This window comes from Crinia signifera, chromosome 11 (assembly GCF_055691185.1).
Source record: "Crinia signifera chromosome 11, ASM5569118v1, whole genome shotgun sequence".
NCBI classification, from domain to species: domain Eukaryota; kingdom Metazoa; phylum Chordata; class Amphibia; order Anura; family Myobatrachidae; genus Crinia; species Crinia signifera.
In genome coordinates, this window is record NC_139227.1 from 98,640,314 (window position 1) to 98,663,666 (window position 23,353).

General features: G+C 48.8%; 1 protein-coding gene across 1 annotated transcript in view; it reads right to left on the bottom strand.

The window, feature by feature from the left end:
- Positions 1 to 23,353, bottom strand: part of LDLRAD3 (low density lipoprotein receptor class A domain containing 3) — a 116,640-nt gene that overhangs the window by 66,710 nt on the left and 26,577 nt on the right. The window contains exon 2 of the mRNA XM_083163863.1: positions 11,574 to 11,720. Coding sequence (XP_083019989.1) covers positions 11,574 to 11,720 — 147 coding nt within the window. The remainder of the gene's footprint in view (positions 1 to 11,573; positions 11,721 to 23,353) is intronic.

A 23,353-nucleotide genomic window follows, 5' to 3' on the forward strand; every position in this document is an offset into this window, starting at 1 on the left:
TTGTCCAGGACGGAAAAAAGATTTCAAGGCTAATTTATGCGCACATCTTATGATCGCAGATCTTTCTAGTGTGTGGGCACCTTAAGGTCTTTTATCCCTTCTACTGCAATCAGCCCACTTCCCACCTCTGGCTGTGCAGGTCTGAAACCAGTCTCACCCCCAAACACACCCCAGAGACCCATTCCTGGCTTTACAGTGAGCCAGGTTCTGTTACCTGGCTGCAAATCACTCTCTCTGAGGCTGGATGTCTCCTTAACCCATTACAGGGCAGTTGTGTCCAGTGAAATATATCACTCTCTGGTGAAACTAACCTGGTTTCACCACTATATATACTGTATATAGATACACACAGATTTGCAGTTATGACAAGGGCCAACAACAAGCGCCTTTCTGTTCAGGACTGCAAGACTAAACGCAAAGCCTGGGGCACAACCACTGAATGGAGTAGGACTTGAGGGGACCCCCTAGGTGCTAGAGCAGAGAAGAAAGCCATTCTCAACATCATCCGAAATAGCCATGGCTTTCTGTAGCAGGAATATAATTCGGATAGGATTTATGGCTGTGATCCAGGAGAGCGTGGGCTGCTTCTATCCTGCAGAAGATGAGACATCTGTCTAGAGGGGATGAGGATGGGGGGGAAGAGAGAGAGGGGGAGAGAAGGGACCACCAAGGACCACTTGTGGCTACCTGCTGTACAGTAGACAGCAGCAGACAGGATTCCTGCACACAAGAGATAAGGGGCCAGCTGCACTAAGCTTCAAAAGTGATAAAATGGAGAGTGATAAACAACCAACCAATCAGCTCCTGCCTGACATTTTTCCAACACAGTCTGTGACATGGCAGGCAAGAGCTGATTGGCTGGCTGTTTATCACTCTCCATTGTATCACTTTATGAAGCTTAGTACATCTGGCACAAGGTGAGGAAGATGTAGCGGCACAGACCCTTATTATAGCCCCTTACTGGAAAGCTGAGAACAACATGATAAATCACTTATGTAGAAACGATCAGCATCCCATACTGCGCTGTAGGCTTCCGTGCTGGTCGCTGGATTCCATTGTGAGCTGAATTATCTGCTTCTGCCCCCAGTAATAAGTATGCAGTTAATTATAATGCAACTGTGTTCTTCTTACACTTATTCATTAAGGTTCTATTAAACGGGCACCTATGACTTGCACATGTTTAATACAGAATGTCAGGTTACAATACATCTGTTCCCCTGCTCTGCTACGGCTAGTATCTGTACAAAAGCCTGGCACAGCGGTCACATGTCACCTGCTGCTGCTGCGTCATGCTGAGAACAGGAGAACAGTACTAGGAGCTGGTCAGTGTGACCCCAGTACAAGGAAGGCAATGTCCCTATATCAGAGGAGATCAGGCAGCATATATAAGGGTATATACGTCATAAAGATCTGCCCCATCTCCTGCATGCCTAGTGGGAGCCAGGCAAAAGCCCTACCCTGAAAACCCTTATGGAACACACCAGCCGGTACGGATTACTTGGCAGCAGCAGCAATGGGCTAAGTACAGTACATAGGGCTGGGAGCCACACACTGAGAAGACCCAGCGTATAGTATAGCGCACACATATTCCATGGCGCTGTACAGAGTATATTTGCCCATTTACATCAGTCACTGAACCAGTGGAGCTTACACTCTATATTGCCTACGCACATATACACCAGGGATATCGGGAGCCAATTGACGTACCAGTATATTTTTGGAGCGAGGAAGGAAACAGAAGGAAACGCACAAGTGATAGGAAATAAACCCATGACCTCTGCACCTTGAGGCAGCAATGCTAACCACTACACCAACCGTGCTGCCTGATAATCACAAGAGATCTCACAGACCAGATGATACCTCACAAGAAGTGACACGGGAATACTTTGGTTTATCAAAACTATATTTGGCAAGTGCGATTAGAAATTTAATGATTTTAGGAAAATGAAAGTCAGATGAAGAAATAGATGTCTCAGGCACAAAAGATTGTTTCTACGGGGAGCAGATCTCTGGAAAGTCCTACCGATAAAATAACAGCAATTACGCCACACAATAGCGAAGGCGCTTAATGTAGAATGATCAAATCTCATTGTCCTGGTTCCGCTCGTGCATTATAGATTCATCCCCAGACCCACTGCGGCCAGAACACGCAGTAAGTCGCCGGTTTGGGTTGATATGGGGGAGAATAAGAAGCAGCAGCAGGTGTGTGTGTGTGTTCCTAATGGATAGATCTGTATTGCTGTAAATAAGACTCAGAGGAGCTGGTTTATACATTATCTCTCTCCAAGGACTTGTACATAGACCACATGGTTAATCAATGACTTCATTAAGGTCAGGCCCCCGCTGTGTGGTCTGCTGGGTGATGGCATTCATATCCCATTAAAAGAACTCTGCCTGGTGATATAAATGCATGGCCGGAAGGCACAGGTGGCACCCGGAAAGCACAACAATATGAAATGAAATGTATCTGTAGGTGGAAGTGATTAGTAAAAGGAAATTGTTATTCAGCCGACAGGTTGTGGAATATATATATATCTGCAGAGATAGGACGAAGTAGTGCGCACACAGGCGAATCAGAAGCTGTCAGTCCCGTCACGTTACTCGCGGTGTCGCAGTGACGAGAATCAGGAGTGACAGAACGATCAGCTCTGATCTGCGAGGTTCTCTCAGCTTTCTGTCTGTCACAAGAAGAACAGACTCATAGAATACATTACACGGACTGTACCGCACACACATTGCAGACACCTGGACTATCAGTGCGCCAGCACGCGGCGTCACGTTAATGCGCCCATGTGCTGCTTTCGTGTTCTGACCCCGTGCTGAGCACCCTACGACCAGGGAACAGAAATATTCCCAGAGAACAGAAAAACCAAAATGGCAACAAACGGGATCATTCTTGTTGCACATGTGATGATTTATCTGCTACATACATGTGAGACAGAGCCAGTGGCGGATCCAGAGGGGGGGCTGCAGTGCAGTTCAAAATTCAAATAGGGGTGCACCACTCACTGCCACCAACTGCCATTCAAAACTGACTGGCAGTTGGGCGTGGCTCACCTATTTGAATTTTGGATCTCTACAGAGGCCATTGCTTAAAGCCATATGTGATGGATACAGAAGCCTGGGCCCCTTAGGGGCATTTAAAGTACACATGTGCCTAACCCTAAACCCCCATTCTCAGTACCGAACCCTAGCCACCCCACCCCCCCCCCCCCCCCCCTCAGCCTATCTCTAACCATACTCCCCTAGTCTCCTTGAGTTCTTAAACCCCAGACCAAGATTAAGACACCCTGGCATACTTACAACCGGGATTCCAGCAGAAGGGATAGAATGTGGGATTCAGAGCATGAGACAACCCCCCCGGTCAGCACAACCTATCTGCCCCACGGAACCACAGCAGTAGAAGTTTAATAGCCAAGATGGCAGCAATGATGCCTTTGATTTATCACCCGTGTCTGACCCTCTAACAGAGAATGGAGACCCGCACCAGGCCTCGCACGCGCACGACCAGGGCCGGCATTTTCAACCCATTTTAGCTACTGTTCTATTCCTTCTGGCACCAGTATGCCAATTTACATCCTGGAACAAGGCCCCGCAGGGCGTATGTCTGGGGAAATAAAGTCATAATTAGGGAACAAAGGAATGAATGTGTCATTTTTTTCTTGTGCAAAAGAAATTTTCTTTCATCGATTTCGTTATAATATAACCTGGGGGGATGCAGGAAAGCCCAGTGGGCAGCCTAAGACTCCTCATTACGTTCCGTTTCAGGCAATTAGTGACTTTAATGAAGGCAATGGCTGCTAAGGCATGCTGGGAATTGTAGCGAACCCACCGGGGGACGGCACATTTATATAACCCTTGTGTGCACTCACTCTGCAGCATACAGGGAAGCACTGTACAGGTATTTATTAAATCACACGACTTTTATATATTTTGCCAAATACTAAAGAAAATTGGAGAGAAAATGTGTATGTTGAATTTTTGCTAAAAAATCAGGAAGAATTTCTAAACATAATAATAAACATAATAATTTCTGGCCCAACGTATGAAAGAATTCATAGAACACGTCTCAGCTCGCCGCACCTGTACGGGTACACCCTAATCGCTGCCTGATTCAGACTGGTGGGCTCGCGCATTTAAATTTCTGTGTGGTCTACACACACACACACAGCAATTTACATGCGTTTTTAGGCATTTTCTGAGCGATTTAGTAAAATCGCTCAGAAAATGCCTGAATGTCGCCCCGTGTCTAGGGCCCTTAAGATGTAACCTCTTCCCAATATATTCTATTGTTCAAGGATTATTACACCTCAAGGACTGATAAGAGAGATCAGAAAGAAACTAAAAGGGACTATGGGGAAGGGAATGGAAACAATGGAACTGTACCAAAGCCTACTAGCACCATATTAAACAGGTAATGATATCTTATACATTCATTCATTAATATTTATAGATCAAAATTCATCCCAGATCTGAACAGCAAGAGGTTGTGTTTTCCTCCTTCCTATGTCACGGTGTGTATAACTATTGTTATCATGGTATAGGATTGTGTCACTGTGCGTTAAACTTTTTTCCCTGTCCATTTAAAGCCGCATTAATACCCAATTGTCAAAATTTTGTAACCTGCCCCTTCCCCCTCCCCGGGTCATCAGAAGGGGGAACAGGCCCTGGGGAGGGGAAGGAGCTGCTGTGGAAACTTTATACAAATAATAATAATTATATATAGGGTTCGGATCCTAGAGATGACAACCCCCCCAAACTTACCTAATCAGAGGCCGGTCCGAGGAGTTTGCCAGGTCCCGCCATGTTTCAGAGGCCAAACGTCATCATCCCGCGTCGGATTGTCGCGAGACCGGATCTCTATAAAAGTCCCGGCTCCGGCGCCATCTTCATTCGGCAAGGGGGGACAAAATAACACTATGGGGGGGGGGGGGATCTAATGGGGGAACAAATAGAGGCTGCATAAATTAATGGGGGCCGCTCAAGGGGGACAAAAATACATTGGGAATCTAAAGGTACATCTACTAAGGGGGAACTACTGAGGGGGCATTACTAAGGCTACTACTAAGGGGGGATGTTATATGGGACTACTGTGGGAGACATCTAAGGTGCTCTCTGAAAAAAAAAACATTTTTGTGCTGTATCAGTCCAGGGGTGAGCCAAGTGTGCCGTATAATTCAAGGGTTGTTGCTTAAGGCCCCCATACATTAGGCCGACTTGTCCCCCCTCCCGCCCCCCCCCCCCGAGATTCACTGCACCCCCCACGACCCCCTCTCTCGCGATTCGCTGCACCCCACGCGACCCCCCCACCCGTGATTCGCGACGCCCCCCTCCCACAATTTGCGGACCCCCACCCCCTCCCGCTATTCAAGGACCCCCGCGATTCACGCCCCCCCCTGCAAACCCTCTCCCACGATTCGCGCCCCCCTCCCACGATTTGTGGACCCCCACCCCCTCCCACTATTCGGGGACCCCCCCCTCCCGCGATTCACGCCCGAGCCCCCCTCCCGCAATTTGCGGACCGCCGGCCTCTCCCTCGATTCGCGTACCCCTGCGCCCCCCTCCCCCGATTCTAGCCCCCCCCCTCCTGCGCCCCCCTCCCGCGAATCATGGCACCCCCTGCGCCCCTCCCACAATTCACCCCCCCCCCCCCGCGATTCACGGCACCCTCGTGCCCCCTCCCGCGATTCACGGACCCCCGCAACCCCCTTCCCGATTCACTGACCCCCCCTCCCGCAATTTGCGGACCGCCCGGCCTCTCCCTCGATTCGCGTACCCCTGCGCCCCCCCTCCCCCGATTCTAGCCCCCCCTCTCCTGCGCCCCCTCCCGCGAATCATGGCACCCCCTGCGCCCCTCCCACAATTCACCCCCCCGCGATTCACGGCACCCTCGTGCCCCCTCCCGCGATTCATGGACCCCCGCAACCCCCTTCCCGATTCACTGACCCCCCCTCCAGCAATTTGCAGACCACCCCCCTCCCGCGATTTGCGGACCCCCGCACCCCCCTCCTGCAATTTGCAGACCCCCTGTCCCCCTTCCGGCAATTCCAACCCCCAGTAGACTACCGCGACCCCGCATTTCACGTACCCCTCTCCCTCGATTCGCGTACCCCTGCGCCCCCCCTCCCCCGATTCTAGCCCCCCCCCTCCTGCGCCCCATGGCACCCCCTGCGCCCCTCCCACAATTCACCCCCCCCCCCGCGATTCACGGCACCCTCGTGCCCCCTCCCGCGATTCACGGACCCCCGCAACCCCCTTCCCGATTCACTGACCCCCCCTCCCGCAATTTGCGGACCGCCCGGCCTCTCCCTCGATTCGCGTACCCCTGCGCCCCCCCTCCCCCGATTCTAGCCCCCCCTCTCCTGCGCCCCCTCCCGTGAATCATGGCACCCCCTGCGCCCCTCCCACAATTCACCCCCCCGCGATTCACGGCACCCTCGTGCCCCCTCCCGCGATTCATGGACCCCCGCAACCAATGTTCCCTCTAATTTTACGAAGGCTGTGTGCAGCAAAAGACAACCCCCCCAAACTTACCTAATCAGAGGCCGGTCCGAGGAGTTTGCCAGGTCCCGCCATGTTTCAGAGGCCAAACGTCATCATCCCGCGTCGGATTGTCGCGAGACCGGATCTCTATAAAAGTCCCGGCTCCGGCGCCATCTTCATTCGGCAAGGGGGGACAAAATAACACTATGGGGGGGGGGGATCTAATGGGGGAACAAATAGAGGCTGCATAAATTAATGGGGGCCGCTCAAGGGGGACAAAAATACATTGGGAATCTAAAGGTACATCTACTAAGGGGGAACTACTGAGGGGGCATTACTAAGGCTACTACTAAGGGGGGATGTTATATGGGACTACTGTGGGAGACATCTAAGGTGCTCTCTGAAAAAAAAAACATTTTTGTGCTGTATCAGTCCAGGGGTGAGCCAAGTGTGCCGTATAATTCAAGGGTTGTTGCTTAAGGCCCCCATACATTAGGCCGACTTGTCCCCCCTCCCGCCCCCCCCCCCGAGATTCACTGCACCCCCCACGACCCCCTCTCTCGCGATTCGCTGCACCCCACGCGACCCCCCCACCCGTGATTCGCGACGCCCCCCTCCCACAATTTGCGGACCCCCACCCCCTCCCGCTATTCAAGGACCCCCGCGATTCACGCCCCCCCCTGCAAACCCCCTCCCACGATTCGCGCCCCCCTCCCACGATTTGTGGACCCCCACCCCCTCCCACTATTCGGGGACCCCCCCCTCCCGCGATTCACGCCCGAGCCCCCCTCCCGCAATTTGCGGACCGCCGGCCTCTCCCTCGATTCGCGTACCCCTGCACCCCCCTCCCCCGATTCTAGCCCCCCCCCTCCTGCGCCCCCCTCCCGCGAATCATGGCACCCCCTGCGCCCCTCCCACAATTCACCCCCCCCCCCCGCGATTCACGGCACCCTCGTGCCCCCTCCCGCGATTCACGGACCCCCGCAACCCCCTTCCCGATTCACTGACCCCCCCTCCCGCAATTTGCGGACCGCCCGGCCTCTCCCTCGATTCGCGTACCCCTGCGCCCCCCCTCCCCCGATTCTAGCCCCCCCTCTCCTGCGCCCCCTCCCGCGAATCATGGCACCCCCTGCGCCCCTCCCACAATTCACCCCCCCGCGATTCACGGCACCCTCGTGCCCCCTCCCGCGATTCATGGACCCCCGCAACCCCCTTCCCGATTCACTGACCCCCCCTCCCGCAATTTGCAGACCACCCCCCTCCCGCGATTTGCGGACCCCCGCACCCCCCTCCTGCAATTTGCAGACCCCCTGTCCCCCTTCCGGCAATTCCAACCCCCAGTAGACTACCGCGACCCCGCATTTCACGTACCCCTCTCCCTCGATTCGCGTACCCCTGCGCCCCCCCTCCCCCGATTCTAGCCCCCCCCCTCCTGCGCCCCATGGCACCCCCTGCGCCCCTCCCACAATTCACCCCCCCCCCCCGCGATTCACGGCACCCTCGTGCCCCCTCCCGCGATTCACGGACCCCCGCAACCCCCTTCCCGATTCACTGACCCCCCCTCCCGCAATTTGCGGACCGCCCGGCCTCTCCCTCGATTCGCGTACCCCTGCGCCCCCCCTCCCCCGATTCTAGCCCCCCCTCTCCTGCGCCCCCTCCCGTGAATCATGGCACCCCCTGCGCCCCTCCCACAATTCACCCCCCCGCGATTCACGGCACCCTCGTGCCCCCTCCCGCGATTAATGGACCCCCGCAACCAATGTTCCCTCTAATTTTACGAAGGCTGTGTGCAGCAAAAGATTTTGGCTGTGCAACTTTTGAAGGAAATTTTTATTTTTGTGCGTCCCTTATATATAACTGGAAAATGATGTTCAGCATTTGTGTTAACTTTACTTCAAAATTATATTAAACATTTAAACATTCAAAACACAGCACATGATGTAGTTAATGGGTGAAACACACATTAATTGAGTGCACAACTGCAAAAAGGGACCACTGCTGCTTTGTGCGCTCTGTTGTCATGTCTGTGCGCACACTCGTCGAGTTGTGTGCGCGCGCACGAGCGCACAGCTTAGAGGGAACACTGCCCGCAACCCCCTTCCCGATTCACTGACCCCCCCTCCTGCAATTTGCAGACCACCCCCCTCCCGCGATTTGCGGACCCCCGCACCCCCCTCCTGCAATTTTCAGACCCCCTGTCCCCCTTCCGGCAATTCCAACCCCCAGCAGACTACCGCGACCCCGCATTTCACGTACCACCATTAGAATGGGGGATCCTGTACCACCACAAGCAGGTGCCGCCCCTAGGTGGGAAATCCGGCCCTGGCTGCAGGTTCCCCCACTGCCAGAAGTGTCCCCACGGTCCTCTGCACCAGCGCCACAACTTTTAACAATGTCTTGCACACATACCACTATTATACAGCCTCCTGCTCTCATGCACCCCCTTACTCCCTCCCAGTGTGAGGAGACGCTCACCCACTGCCGGGAGCTGCATACTGTCCCCCACCCTCCTCCAGTTCTAGGAATGCCCATCGACCATCAATGACTTCAAATCATCGATGGTTTATGGACGATGTTGAATACTTTTGCCATCGATGTGGGAGGACCAGATGGTTTCCCTACATCGATGGCAAAGGAGAACCGATCAAGTTTCTAATTTTTTTTATGGTGCCGGGACACGGAGCATAGCTCCGCCCCCCAACACCCGACAGTCTCGCCACCAAATTCTGATTGTCCCACGGCCTATTCAGTCAGATATAATGGATGACCATCGATAGCTACAACAATCAATGGTTATCCAAGTAATATTTTACTACTATCGGTGGCAGGATGCAAAATCGCCATCAATGCGAACCATTGATGGCGTCTGCACCAATGCCCATCCCTCTGCAACAGGCAAAAACCTTTACTACTACCCCTCATGCCCACACAGCTCTATCACTGCCCTGCCTCCTGTTCTATTGCCCCGTAACTTCTGCCAGTAGGGACCCGCTCACCCTGCGTTGCCCACATCCCCATCATGCTTTACCACCCAGCCTCCTGCTCTCATGCACCCTAACTCCCACCCAGTAGGAGGAGACACTGACTCAGGGTCACCGTCCTGTACTCCTGTGCTGCCACGCTGGACCCTCACCCACTGGAAGAAGCTGCACAGTGTCCCCCACCCTCCTCTTTAGTTCCCCTTTTGCCCACACACCCCTATCACTACCCAGCCTCCTGTTTTCCTGTGTCGTGACCTCCGCCAGTGGGGAGCCGCTGACTCAAAAACACCCTACTATACTATTGCACACACACACTTAAACACGCACGCACACACACGCACACCCCCCCCACACACACACACACCCACAAATGTCACTGTACCCTCCACACTATCAATGTAGATCTAACTCTGTAACCGCTTTTTAATTAAACAAAACAATACACACCCCTTTCCAAATCATATGCTCTCTATTTACCACATTTCACCTATAACTCAAGTTGCAATACAGGCATCTTTCATACAATTCTAACCATCTTTCTCATATACAAATGTTCACAAATTAAGGGGGCGCAGCCCCTTACGACGGTGTGAAGAGCGCCCGTAGGGCGAGATGAATCATCTAGTATATAGACACACACACACACACAGGAATTTCTTTTATCATCTCCTTCCCCTGTGCAGATAGGAACACATTAGTAACTTGGAGGAATGAACAATACACAGTACTTCAGTTACAATATTAAGTTTGTTGCCATTTAATTCTCCGTTAAGGATGACCGGACCGTTCCGTGTGAAGATATAGGAGTACCCAGAACGCCCATTCAGTCCTTAGGGTTAGTGTGCCCTGATACAATGTGACTATTTATGACTATGTAACATAATCCCTACTTTCTAGCTAGAAAACAAACAGTCTCTGTATAAAAGTTTCTGTCTCAGACAGAGGACGTCACTCAGTGACCCAGGACCGGATTACTCCACAGGGGAACTCTTTCTTCTAGTCCTTGGAATTAGGTAACAGAGTAACAGGATACGGGTCTTACGTTACTGGAGCTCGCCCGACAGACCATGTGCTAGGTGACCCCACCGATCGCATCCCTGTCAGACTGATCCATACTCACAGCACATGACAGCCAATACCATGCAGGACTGCCTCACATTGCAGTATATATGGGCGCTTATACCTCCAATGAACACGGAAAAATGATTCATAAAAAAAAAATGATGTTTTATAGAATGCTCTCATTCAACAGCACATCACCTGACTTCCTATTGCCCTGCCTTGGGGCAGATGTTGCTATCTGGCCCCTCCTACTGCGGCAGGAGCTAACTGGCTCCACCTACTGCAGCAGAAGCAAATGACAACAGCTTAGTGCTAAAGCATAAAGCAAATGCAATTTGTGTGTCTGAAGGTGGCTCCAAGGGTCTGATTCAGCATGGATTGCAAAAGCAAAATCCTTCTCTAATGGGTAAAAACCATGCTGCACTGCAGGTGGGGCAGATCTAACAGGTGCAGAGAGTGTTAGATTTGGGTGGGGCATGTTCAAAATGAATCTAAATGGCAAGATGTAAGAATAAAGCAGCCAGTATTTACCCTGCACAGAACCAAAATAACTCCCCCAAATGTAACTCTCTCTGCACCTGTTACATCTGCCCCACCTGCAGTGCAGCATAGTTTTGCCCATTAGAGAGAGATTTTGCTTTTGCGATACAGGCTCTAAATGCAGTTTAACACAAGGGGTCCTGTGCGCAGTTGTGTTGGTATACCTATAGTATACTTCTGCAGGAAGCACATATCTGAGTGCACTACCAGCAATGTGATTTCGTATTGTACCGGCAGGGAAGGAACCATTTTACTACCAGGCAAGGCTGGTTCTACCATAGGAAGCTGCCTGGGGCGCCCCTGAGTCTGACCATCACTAAATGAAGCAAGCGGCAGATATTTTACTTCTAAGCCGCCACCTCCACATGTTCCCCAGAGGATCTGAAAAATGGGTACTGGGGTGCGGGTGGTGGGAGCTGTAAGCAAGGGTTTTGACTAGGGCGTCGAGACACTCCACCCCTGCAACTAGCTAACATAGAACAAGGAACCACAGGCGCTGGGACTTACGGCATTCTTTTTCATCGCTCTCATCGAAGCAGTCAGGTAACCCGTCACACTGCCAGCCGCCCGGGATACACCGCCCGTTGCTGCACATGAAACTCCCGGGGATGTTGCATTCTGTGGTGACGTTATTCCCAGGTAACAGTTGTCCCTCTGTAACACAAAGGAGAAGAGAATGAGACAGACCCATCAGGGAACCGATGTATAATACATTACTATTGTACGTGCTCAGGGGGAGATGTATCAAGCCTCTTTAAGAGTAGGGAGGTTGCTTATAGCAACCAACCAGCTTTAATCTAGCATTTATCCAGAAAATTCTGCAGAAGCATAGGCGATCAGTTGCTATGGGTAACTGGAGGTTTGTGTCTCCCTGAGTCCCATGATGCCACGCCCCCAAGTTATTCTATTGGAGGATCATTACTCCTCAGCCAGACAGACAGGGGAGCTCTGAGTAGGGCTATAATGGGGAAGAGGAGGGAAACAGCGGAACTGCAACAAACTGTAAATAAGCACCATAATAGAAAGTAGGCATCCTTCAAATATTTATAGAGAAATCGAAATGTAATCTGATACTAGCCTGATCTAACAGTTACTGTATGATGTACAGCGAAACGCCTTTGCGGCAGCAGTAGCGCACAACCCTGAATCAGTCCCTATGTATGGCCATGAACAGACAAATCATCTTGTGTAACTACACATTTCCTGTAACATCTCATAGAGTAATGGCTGGAATCATTGTGTCAGCCAACAAGAATACATCTGTTATAACAAGCGGAACCTCGTTAAACGCTGGTTCATTAGATAATGATCGGCCGGCTCGCCAATACCCACAACTCACAGACAGAGCGGGAGGTGAGACAGACACACAGAGGTTAACATGAGTTACCAGGATTTTTTGGTGTCTATGTAATCGTATATAGACATGGATGTATATCCATCCCAAGGTGTCCCTCCTCCTCTGGGACAGGTATCTATGTATCCACTGAGAGTCTTTGCTGTAGTATTGTGTCCTGAGGAAGGGGTCAAACCCCAAAAGCTTGATCCTTAAATACACTCTTTTATGTGCTGAAACTATTCTCTTTGCCTCTGGAGTGCCATCATTTTTTAAGGTTTGGTGTATTGATTACATTTGGGCCCTGCTGCATGTTTGAATTGAGTGCCGGCAGGTTTGGAGTGTGTATATATATATATATATATATATATATAATCAGGGAGCAATCCCTTGCCAAAAGGACCAAGGATGCACAAGGAGAGAGACTTATTTTTTCGAGCACTTTTTGGATCGCTTCGAAACACATCCGCAAGACGGTCTTGAAACATTGGCATATAGTGCAGAGTGACGAATGGATTGGCTTGGCTTGCTCCAATACACCCCTTTTTTGTTACAAAAGGAGTAACAACATCAAGAATATTGTGGCAAAACCTGATATCGGGACAAATAAGAATCAAACCTGGCTGGTAACAAAACCAGGAGTTACAAAATGCCACGGATGTGTTAATTGCCAGTTTATCCGTTCTGGAGATACCTTCACAGATCCTGCACATGGTAGAAAATATTATATACATTTCCATCTTACATGTGAAACTCGCTACGTCATATACGTCATTATGTGCCCATGTAAAATGGTTTATGTGGGGAAGACCATTTGTCTTTTGAAAGAACGTATAAACCAACATAGGTCGTCTCTTAAAAAGGCTCTATATAGCATTGATAGCAACACTCCGCCTGTTGCTAGGCATTTTGTTTTTTTAAAAAGCACACCTTACGGGACTTCATGCCCATAGATCTCCCACCTGAGACGGGGCGGAGATAGGGACAAGCTCCTTCTTCAGGAGGGAGTGTATGTGGATTCATAGGCTTCAATCTGTAGCCCCACATGGCTTAAATGAAGAATTATCATTAAATTGCTTCCTCTAGTGATGGTGGTCGGTACGGCTCTCTTTTGCATCTTTTGTTTATAGATTTGATCTGATTACCTTTCTATATATCTTTTATGCATTTTTTTGTGTATGTATTTTTTCATGTAAATTTCTGTCATTTTGTGTGTTGTCTATAGTGTGTGTTTTATACTCCGCGGGGATTTGTGTATGTGGCTGATTTAGATATCCACCCCACTATGTATACATATGGTGTTTTCGTGGCGCCTCTTGGTTTTTGAATTTTCCTAAATAGCAGCCCGATTCCCCCTCCTTAGATGTGTGTCCGGTTTTTCTGTTTACATCAGCGGTTGCCATGGTGATTGTTCCATGCCGGAGCCTCACGTGACCCAGCATCGCCTGATGCGGGCCGTGGCTTCCGGCGAGATCACGTCATGACGCCGCCACCGGATGTGCGTCACGGCACTTCCGGTTTCGTTTTTTTTCCGACTTCTGTGTTTTTTGCCGCCGTACACACGTGGGTGTGCTTATCTCTTAGCCTATCACAATAATCCTTGTTGGGTATAAATTACCGTGCTGTATCTCAGGTCAATAGCACATGATTAAAGTGCACACTAGCACCGAAACGGGCGTCGTGCAATGACCTATCTGTGGGGGAGGACCATGTCTGTTAAGTATTCCCATTCTTTGGATGCATTTGAATCTGTTTGATGGACTCAATGGTATATATATACTGCTGCGCTCGCCATACTTCAGGCACACTGTAATATTGCCCACGTGGATAGTAAAGTATGAAAATCCACCTTTAAAAAAAAAAAAAAAAACATGTCGACCTTGCCTATGTCACCATAAGCTTGTGTTGCCATTTTGGCAGTGTCGATCTAGTCACCGTCGACCATTAGCCCTAGACATTGTCTATCCGCTGACTGCATACCCACCATATCAGTGGCCATGAGGATCTGTGAGGTTGGATAACGCTCTACAGACCAGCAGGGGGCAGCATTAACCCTCATTGTATAACATCTGAAGACTAATTACAGCTGAGAACTGTCAGGATATGAAGTACAGCCCCTTAGAATAGCTGCTTCCCATTGTCTCTGCTACACATTCCGTACCACAGCGGTGACTGCAGACTGTTCCATCGTCACTTTTATCATCCATAGTTATCAACTGGGGGACTACAGAGCGGCCTTCACTGACCTGATCCACATAGATTGTGCTACATCAGAGTCTAGAACCAGATGGAGTTGGTGACACACCCCTATGCTGTGTATATTACTAATACCATTTTCAGACTGGACCCCTACTTTTGGAACATGGATCCTAGGACCCTCTTCCACACAGGAGATGAGAATGCGGGGCGAGCAGTGGACCCGGTAATTTGCCAGGGCAAGCTGGCTTACCTCGTGTCCATTCTCTGTGTTAAAGGGTCAACCTACGTCAGAATTGCAGAAATACATTTGGCACATTTGATGAAGCCAAGAAATGTTCTTTTCCTCACACGCACAATCCTGAATGCGTCACATTACATGTATAAGATAATACAGTATAAGCTCAGGGCCGCTGCACAAATCAATCGTTTTAACAATCATCTATCTTGATTTTTGCTGAACAAGAGGGATATTATACCCTGTTCTCACTGCCGCAAAAACCTGGGTTTTTGGCAGGGCAAGCAGTAATTTCCTGTGCCCTGTATCAGTGTGAACGGGTGTTAGTGAAATTCCTGGGTGTAATGCCCCGGGAATTACACAGGGGGTTTCCTGGGTAATACCTGGGTGTGTGGCAGTGTGAACAGGCTAGACCCGGTTTTTCTCACAAGATGCAAAAAAGCAAGCTCATTGCATTGCTCAAAGCTGCTTTTTTCAATAGCCAATCAAAGATATTTTTTCAACAGCCAATCAAAGCTGCTCTAAGATTCCACACACTTGTTGGCAGGCAGACCAGGGGAAGCAGTGTGAATGGGGCAAACATGGGAATTTCCCGGGTCTAAGGTGCAGTATGAATGGGGTCTGTAGAGCTGAGATGCTCTGTGCCCCGTCAAAAACCCAGCAACATAAACCCGGGTTTTTGCAGGGGCGGCAATGAGAATGTGGTATTACTTAACAAAGCGCAGCCCCGAACCACCCACCTCTTTACATCAGCTCTTCCCAGAGGGTAGATGAGAGTTATTATTGTCAGCAACGTACACAGATATGCCATTAATTAGTAGGAATTCACATCACAATCATGTATGACAGCTATGGCTCATTGCTCCATAACAACTAGCGCCCCTAGGCTGATACCTGCTTTGTCTAGTGGGGAAAAAAATACCTGCTATGAAAGCTAACAGAGAAATGTAACGAGAGTCCGCTTCTCAAAACTAGGTCATGTTCCATAAACCGAGGAGCTCTGCGCAGCGCTGCGCACTCCTGCGGACCTGCAGAATGCAATAACGCCTTCCACTCCCAGCAGCTTACTGGCATGCTAATGCCCACAGCCTGTAGCCTGGTGCCAGTTCCTTTTTTTGCCTTGTGCACTGGCGCACCTGCTGCATTGTAGCCTCTAGGGGAGTTACTGGGGGCACTGCCATCAGATTTAACCGGAGATTTCCATATTGCGCTTTGGCTGTGATTTCTGCGGCACTCAGTGGGAAGGTCGGTATAGTCTCTGGGTGCAGGATAGGCCATACGTCCTGCACCCCTCATACATATACACCCACCTGGCAAAGGATCTGGTAACCAAGACACACGCTTAATAGCTACTTGGGGGAGAGGTATGCTTTGGGAATCAAACCTTCTAAAGAGAACAAGTGAGGTGTCACCCTTAGCAACCTACAAAGCTTCTATCATGTATGAAGTACATTCTATAAAATGACAGCTACAAGTTGATAGGTTGCCATAGGCAACATCATATGTTCTCCTTAGAAAGTTTGGTGCATCTCCGCCTTGATTAGCTGTGGTCCCTGTGAGATCTACTTATGAAATCAAATTGATCCTTAGGGGCAGATTTAGGACAGGTGGGAGCGCTGCCAACCATAATCTTCCTATCATTTATACAGTCCAGGTGAGAAAATGATTGCCGTTATCTGATTGGTTGTTATCTCCACTCTTCGGTTTTGGGAATTGTACTTTTAGAAAAACTCAGATTTGACCTATAATTCCTTGAGATAGGAGACATACGACCTCTAACCATAGACCATAGGCACTAGGGTGGCCAATCCCGGGATCGGGAGGATCCCGGAATTTGGCCCCTAAAACGCCGGGATTTCAATCCCGGGATTGGGCATTTTTCAATCCCGAATTCCGGGATTGAAAAAATGCTCCGGGATTGGCAACCCTAATAGGCACCAAAATGTGTTTAGGTTGGGGGTGTCGAAGATTTTATTTAATTTTGGCACCTCTAAATAACAATGATTGTCACCCCCTCAGGGGCAGATGGGCTTACCTCCCGCCACGCCACCCGATCACAAACATATAGATCTATATACACGTTGAGTATCCAGTATCCATATATCCAAAAACCAAAATATTCCAAAAATAGAATATTTGCCCCTTTTTATATACTTACCACATTCCCCGGCATCCACGGCGGGCTTCAGGATCCTCTTCAGCGGCATCTCTGGTGCCAGGGGTGCACTGCGCGAGTGCGCCGGTGATGTCACCGGTGCACCTGCAAACTTGCGCAATGCACCCCTGGGACCGCTGAAGAGGATCCTGAAGGCTGCTGCAGACACCGAGGATGTAGGGGGAACATCGGAGCACCACCAGGGGGCATTTCGGAAAAGGGATACTCAATCCCTTTATCACAGATGTAACCAATCTCTTGTTTTAACGCCAAGGTAGAACGCCTACAACGCAGTGGCTGTGCTCCTGTTTAGCCTGTCTTTAAGCCGTCGTCATACGGATACAGAATATGTGACTCATCCGGTAATTGGTCAGACCTGACAGCAAACAGGAGCTGATCCCACAGCAGCACAAGAAATAAGCACACATCAGAAGAAGCTGGGATTGTAATCACCGGAGACAGAAGCTTTGTCATCAGTAATTGGGGCTCATAACATTCAACAGTGTGAAACCGCCACCAACCAACCAGCGTAATGCTCTCGTTCTTCTACTGCCAGTGAAAGGATAAAATCCAACATCTGATTGGTTGGTACTTATTTCCTAGCACGGCGCCCTCGATTTTGATTGTATTGATCGGGTCGGAAAAATCGCGTCGATCGCATCGCATGCCAACGAAATCGCATGCGATGCGACCGACCCGATTTTTACATTGGAATCAATGTAAAATGGTCCCTGAGACCCGATTTTACATTGATTTCAATGTAAAAAGCCCCAAAACCCTTTTTTTTAATAGCAACCCCCCCCCCCCCCCCCCTGATGGTTGAAATGGCCCTCCATTGTTAACGCCACCCCACTATTGACGCCAACCCGAAGCGTGGTGAGCGCAGCGAGTCCGCGAGGGGCAGCGGTACGCGTCCTCCGACCTTTTCAGATCCCCACTATCCACGTTGGTGTGGAGTTGATTTTATATAGTGTGGCGAGCGCAGCGAGCCCCCGAGCCCGAAGCGCGGCGAGCCCCGCAAGGGGACGCACATACCTCGCCACGCTTCGGGTTGGCGTCAATAGTGGGGTGGCGTTAACAATGGGGGGGCATTAACCATACTTTGTAACCATATACAATGAGAAATTGGCCCATTTCCCATTGTTCCCTATGTAAAATCGGGTTGATCAACCCGATTTTAACTTTAAGAATAATTTAACATTATTCTCTATGGGAAAATCGCATTGATCGCATCGCGGCCCATTATAATGGGCCGCGATGGACCCGATCAACGCGATTTTGTCTTTCACCGGCAAATACACTGGTGATTGACAAAAAAATCGGGTCCATCGCATCGATCGCATGCCTTAAGTACCTTTAACTTAAGGCATGCAATCAACCCGACGGGCGCCGTGCTAGGAAATAAGTACCGATTAGTTGATATTGGGTTCAGCTCTTTACACCAGCTTACTATAGAACTTTAATAGTTACTCATGGAAATTGCAATTCATGTTCCATAATTAACCAATGCGCCTCGTTAGAGAACAGTCTCTGGTTAGGGGGCCGCGGTGTCTGCAAACAAACGAAAGACTGGTCGGAAACAGCAGAAATCAGACACACTCGGGGGGGGGGGGGGGGGGGGGGAAGGAATATAAAGGATTCAATGTTATGATCCACCAGCTGATCATCAGAATGGCAACAATGGGATTGCAGCACTTGTGGGGCTCTTTCTTCTGCTGTAACCAAGGGGACTATTTTCTAAGAGATATAAAGGATGGCGATATAAGGGCCTATTTACTAAACAGGGGAGAGATAAAGTATCACCCAATCTGTTCCCAACTGTCATTTTTCAAACATAGCTTGTAACATGACAGTTGGAGGTTGAGTGGCTACTATTTCATCGCTATCCACCGTCTCTCTCAAAGGTTTAATACATAGATCCCAAAGTACCAGCCAATCAGCCAGTCTCTACCTGCCATATTGCAGGTTTTGTTTAATGACAGTTGAGATGCAGTGGCGGCTCAGGGGGGGGGGGGGGAGGGGGGGGGAGGGTTGGGGGGGCTGCAGCACAGTTCAAAACACTTATTGCCAATGAGTCACACACAATCTGGAACCAGCATGCTGCACAACAACCCTCTACCTTAGGGAAGGGAGAAATAATGGGGCAGATGTATTAAGCCTGGCGAAGAGATAAACGGGAGACAGAGTGAAAGGAGATAAAGCACCAGCCAATCAACTGCCAACTGTCATATTTCAAACACAGCTGATTAGCTGTTGCTTTATTTCCTTTCACTCTATCTCTACTCAATGCTTAATACATCTGCCCAAATGTGTCTTATTACAGAAGAGTATTAAGCTGGGTACACATTAGACAATGTGTACCCAGTGAGATATCAGGACCCCCGGCCCTTGCTGATGATGATGGGCGTGACGAGGTAGCGATATACTCACACTGCATGTTCAGATGATGGAGGACATCAATAACAACACGCAGAAGCAAGCATTGTTAACAATATAATGCGTAGACACTATGCGCAAAAATATCGTTACCGATGGCCGCTATTATGCATAATGTCTAATATATCGTCTAGTGCGTACTCCCTTCTACAATGTGCAAACATGCAGGTTCAAAATTCAGACACTGCTAATTCTGCATTTTCACAGTCCTCAGATACTGTAGCAATGGGGACTGCTTTCGTAATTGAACATAAAGGGTCCACAATTATGCAGAGGGCCTCATTACAATCACTGACACGGTTTACCCATTCCCTCCCCGAAACACCCCTAGTACAGTTAAGTAATGTATTACAGGTATAGTACCCCACAGTGAGCAGCCTGTTGTCGGTGGTTGTTATCACAGAATGAGTCTTTCCCTGTATTACTGTTAATGCATCAGGACAATCCTATACATTAACCAAACGGGATATTTTCTCAGCAGGTTTGAAAATTGTATTAAACTTATAACTGTCACTCTGTACACAATGTAATATCAACACACATTAATACGGCGGAGGCACCTAAACACTCCGCCCAACTCCACCACATCTGAACGTCGCTGGAAACAATGCTTTATAGTTACAAAGCAAGGCGCAGAGTCATGTACATACACTTAAGTATCAGAACCCAAGATAAATCACCCATTCAGTAGCACAAAGCATCTTAATTCTGACAGGTACAGAACGTGGACAATATTAAACCTTTGAGTGCCAACATATCTGTGAGGGATGTGCAAAATATTAGCTAAAAATGGCGGCGGCGCTGACATTTGTTATATAAATTCAAATAAAAAAATGTTGTGTAAAAAAAGATTATATTTCCTATATAATGTAACATTACAAGACATTATGATCAATAAAAAGGTTTGCTTGGCAATTTTCACACCTATTTTGACAAATTCACTTGGCACTCAAGGGGTTAAAATCTCAGTCTGTTGCAATAAGTACACACACACACGCAAAAAAACAACCACATAGTGAGAGGTCTATATACAGTAGCACATAGCAGTTGTTAGAGACCCAGAGGGCAGGGAGGGCACACAGCGGGTCAGAGCTGGGCAGCGAGAGAGGGCACGCTGGTTGAAGGCAAGGATAGTGCAGGATGAAAACTAAGTAGTTGTAGGGCCCATCAAAGTGATTTTGCAGTAAATTCTAAGAAAACACCTGGTTGCTTGCATCAAATGGAGATCCCCTGTACATATGCTCAGGGCACGAAGTAGGTACCCATGGCGGTCCCTCAGATGAGTAAGGGGCTGTGATCTGGTCATATGTATAAAGCCCCGGAAAGCATAGCTAGATCCGGACAGTGAACGCCGACTTTTTATAGCGATGGGCTTCACTTTGCATATTTTTCAGGAGAGGAATGAGAAGGCTTCTTCCTCAATAGTGAATACATGCGCCTACGCAGCCTGATGCCATGCATGCGTCCTATCTACCTCGCTGGGACGGCCGAAAAACAGGTGTCAGGAAGATTCAGTTGCAGTTCTCACCCTAATGGTAAAAAGTCCAATAATCATGGTCGCAATTTATTATATGTAATCACCAATATATATCACACCCTAAAATAATGTAAAATTAACTTTACATTAAATTGTATGTCTTTGTATGTCTCGGATGTCTTTGCTATAGCATCGCTGCTTCTCCTTTATTTCAAATTATTTCATCTGAAAATACAAATCACCTGTTTATTAATAGAAATGAATTCAGCAGAAGGTGACACATCACGTTTATTCACCGTCACACTTAATTATATCCTTTTTTCAAATAATGATTATCTTTTGGTGTGAGACAACATTCAATTCATCCTTTAGGGTGAGAACTTCAAAGCCTTTCATCCCGGCCACTAACCATCTTATTACGTCAGTGACTGCGCACATATCAATTAGTCATTAGCACGCTTGTAAATGGGGCATTTTGTGAGTTGCTTTTGCAAAGAGCTTGTGTCCATGATAAAGATGTCCTCTCCACCCTGTCCGGATAAATGCCACCACTACAATTCTCCGCAAACAAAAAGCCCCTTTATGTTCTGGGCCCATTCACAAAAACACTGCTCCCTTAGGTCGGCCATTCAGGAAAATACCACCTTGAGTTGGGATTCCCATCAGAAGTAAGGAGCGTAGTCAACATGCACACGGGAACGTGAACGCGGGAAAAGTGTTGACACATGAAAATGTCCACATAAGTTTTTCACGGGTGTAAATATGTAGATTTGAGCAAATGACCCCCCTCCCCAATTAATGTACCGCTTTGCTTGCTGTGCGTCAGACAAGGTGTCTCATTCCGCTGACACTGTGCCTGGCACACTTTACCGTTCCCAATCATAGTCCACATCAAGGGTAAAGTATGAAAAATGGTCAATACACAAAAAAATCATGAAAAACTCATGTCAACCTTTTCATCAGTACTGTGTTGACTTTCTGCTTGTCATCCTATTGCCCATGTCGACCAACAGTGGTGTTCCTATAAAGTGAAAACTGTGCGTCCAGGGGGGCCCACACCCATGTAATTATACTCACCTCTACATCAGTACAGCATGGGCTGTGCACCTTCAAATACCACTGGGAAAATGGCAACCGCGACCCCTTTCCGGTGATTCACACATGTGCAATTGAGGTAGCAGCACGGCTTCCATGTTACCGGAGACCTGTGCAAAATGCCACAGTCTTCTGCACCGCCGGAGTGGAGGGGGACAATGCGGACCCTGCAATGGCACTCTCCTGTCTTAAAGCACCTCTGTGTCCGCCAAAAGTCCATATCCCCCCCCCACGAGAAGCATGCAGTTCACCATGGCTCAGCCACCTGAATATAGTGCAATATTCCTGGAGTCGCGGAATAAATAAATCCTTTCATTAATAGAATTTCTGTCCCAATCACATAAATCTAATGATCTGATCGGTACAAAAGGCATTAAGCAATGGCTTCAGGGCAGCGGATGTCCAAACAATGCACGGCCTCATATCCAGTAATCATATTACTTGCCCAAGGCCTGGGGGGAATTTCCTTCCTACTGTGTATACCCAGCGACACCGCAATATATTACGGAGCTGCTGTAATCTGCAGACAACTGCAAATCCTGGGGATATAAGGAACCTTATATCAGACTGCTGTCACTGGGAACGTCCCCTCAGAGTCTTAAATTACATCTATATCTAGTATACACCGGGTCCAATTCCAAAGGCAGCAAAGAATAAACGGTAATTGTTTAGTTTCACAGCGCCCGATATATCGGATGCGATATCGGGTGATATATTACTGCGCTCGCCACACTATATGAAATCAACTCCATGCGTAGTGGATAGTGGGGTTATGAACAGGTAAAAAAAAATCGGGTCAATTGAGAAATTTAACATTGTTCCCTATGGGAAATCGCGGGCATCGTGTCGGTCGCGTCGCACCCGATTTTTAGTGCATTCAATGGCTGCGATGCCCGCGATTTCTAGTGGCGCCGTGAAAGTAAAGAAGTACCTAATCACCTGAGACAGAAGCTTTGTGTCATCAGTAATTGGGGCTCATAACATTTAACAGTGTGAAACCGCCACCAACCAACCAGCGTAATGCTCTCATTCTTCTACTGCCGGTGAAAGGTTGAAATCCAACATCTGATTGGTTTGTTCAGCTCTTTACACCAGATTACTATAGAACTTTGCAATTCATGTTCCATAATTAACCAATGCACCTCGTTAGAGAACAGTCTCTGGTTAGGGGGCCGCGGTGTCTGCAAACGAAAGACTGGAAGACTGGTCGGAAACAGCAGATATCAGACACACTCGGGGGGGAAGGAATATAAAGGATTCAATGTTATGATCCACCAGCTGATCATCAGAATGGCAACAATGGGATTGCAGCACTTGTGGGTCTCTTTCTTCTGCTGTGACAGAACCAAGGGGTCTA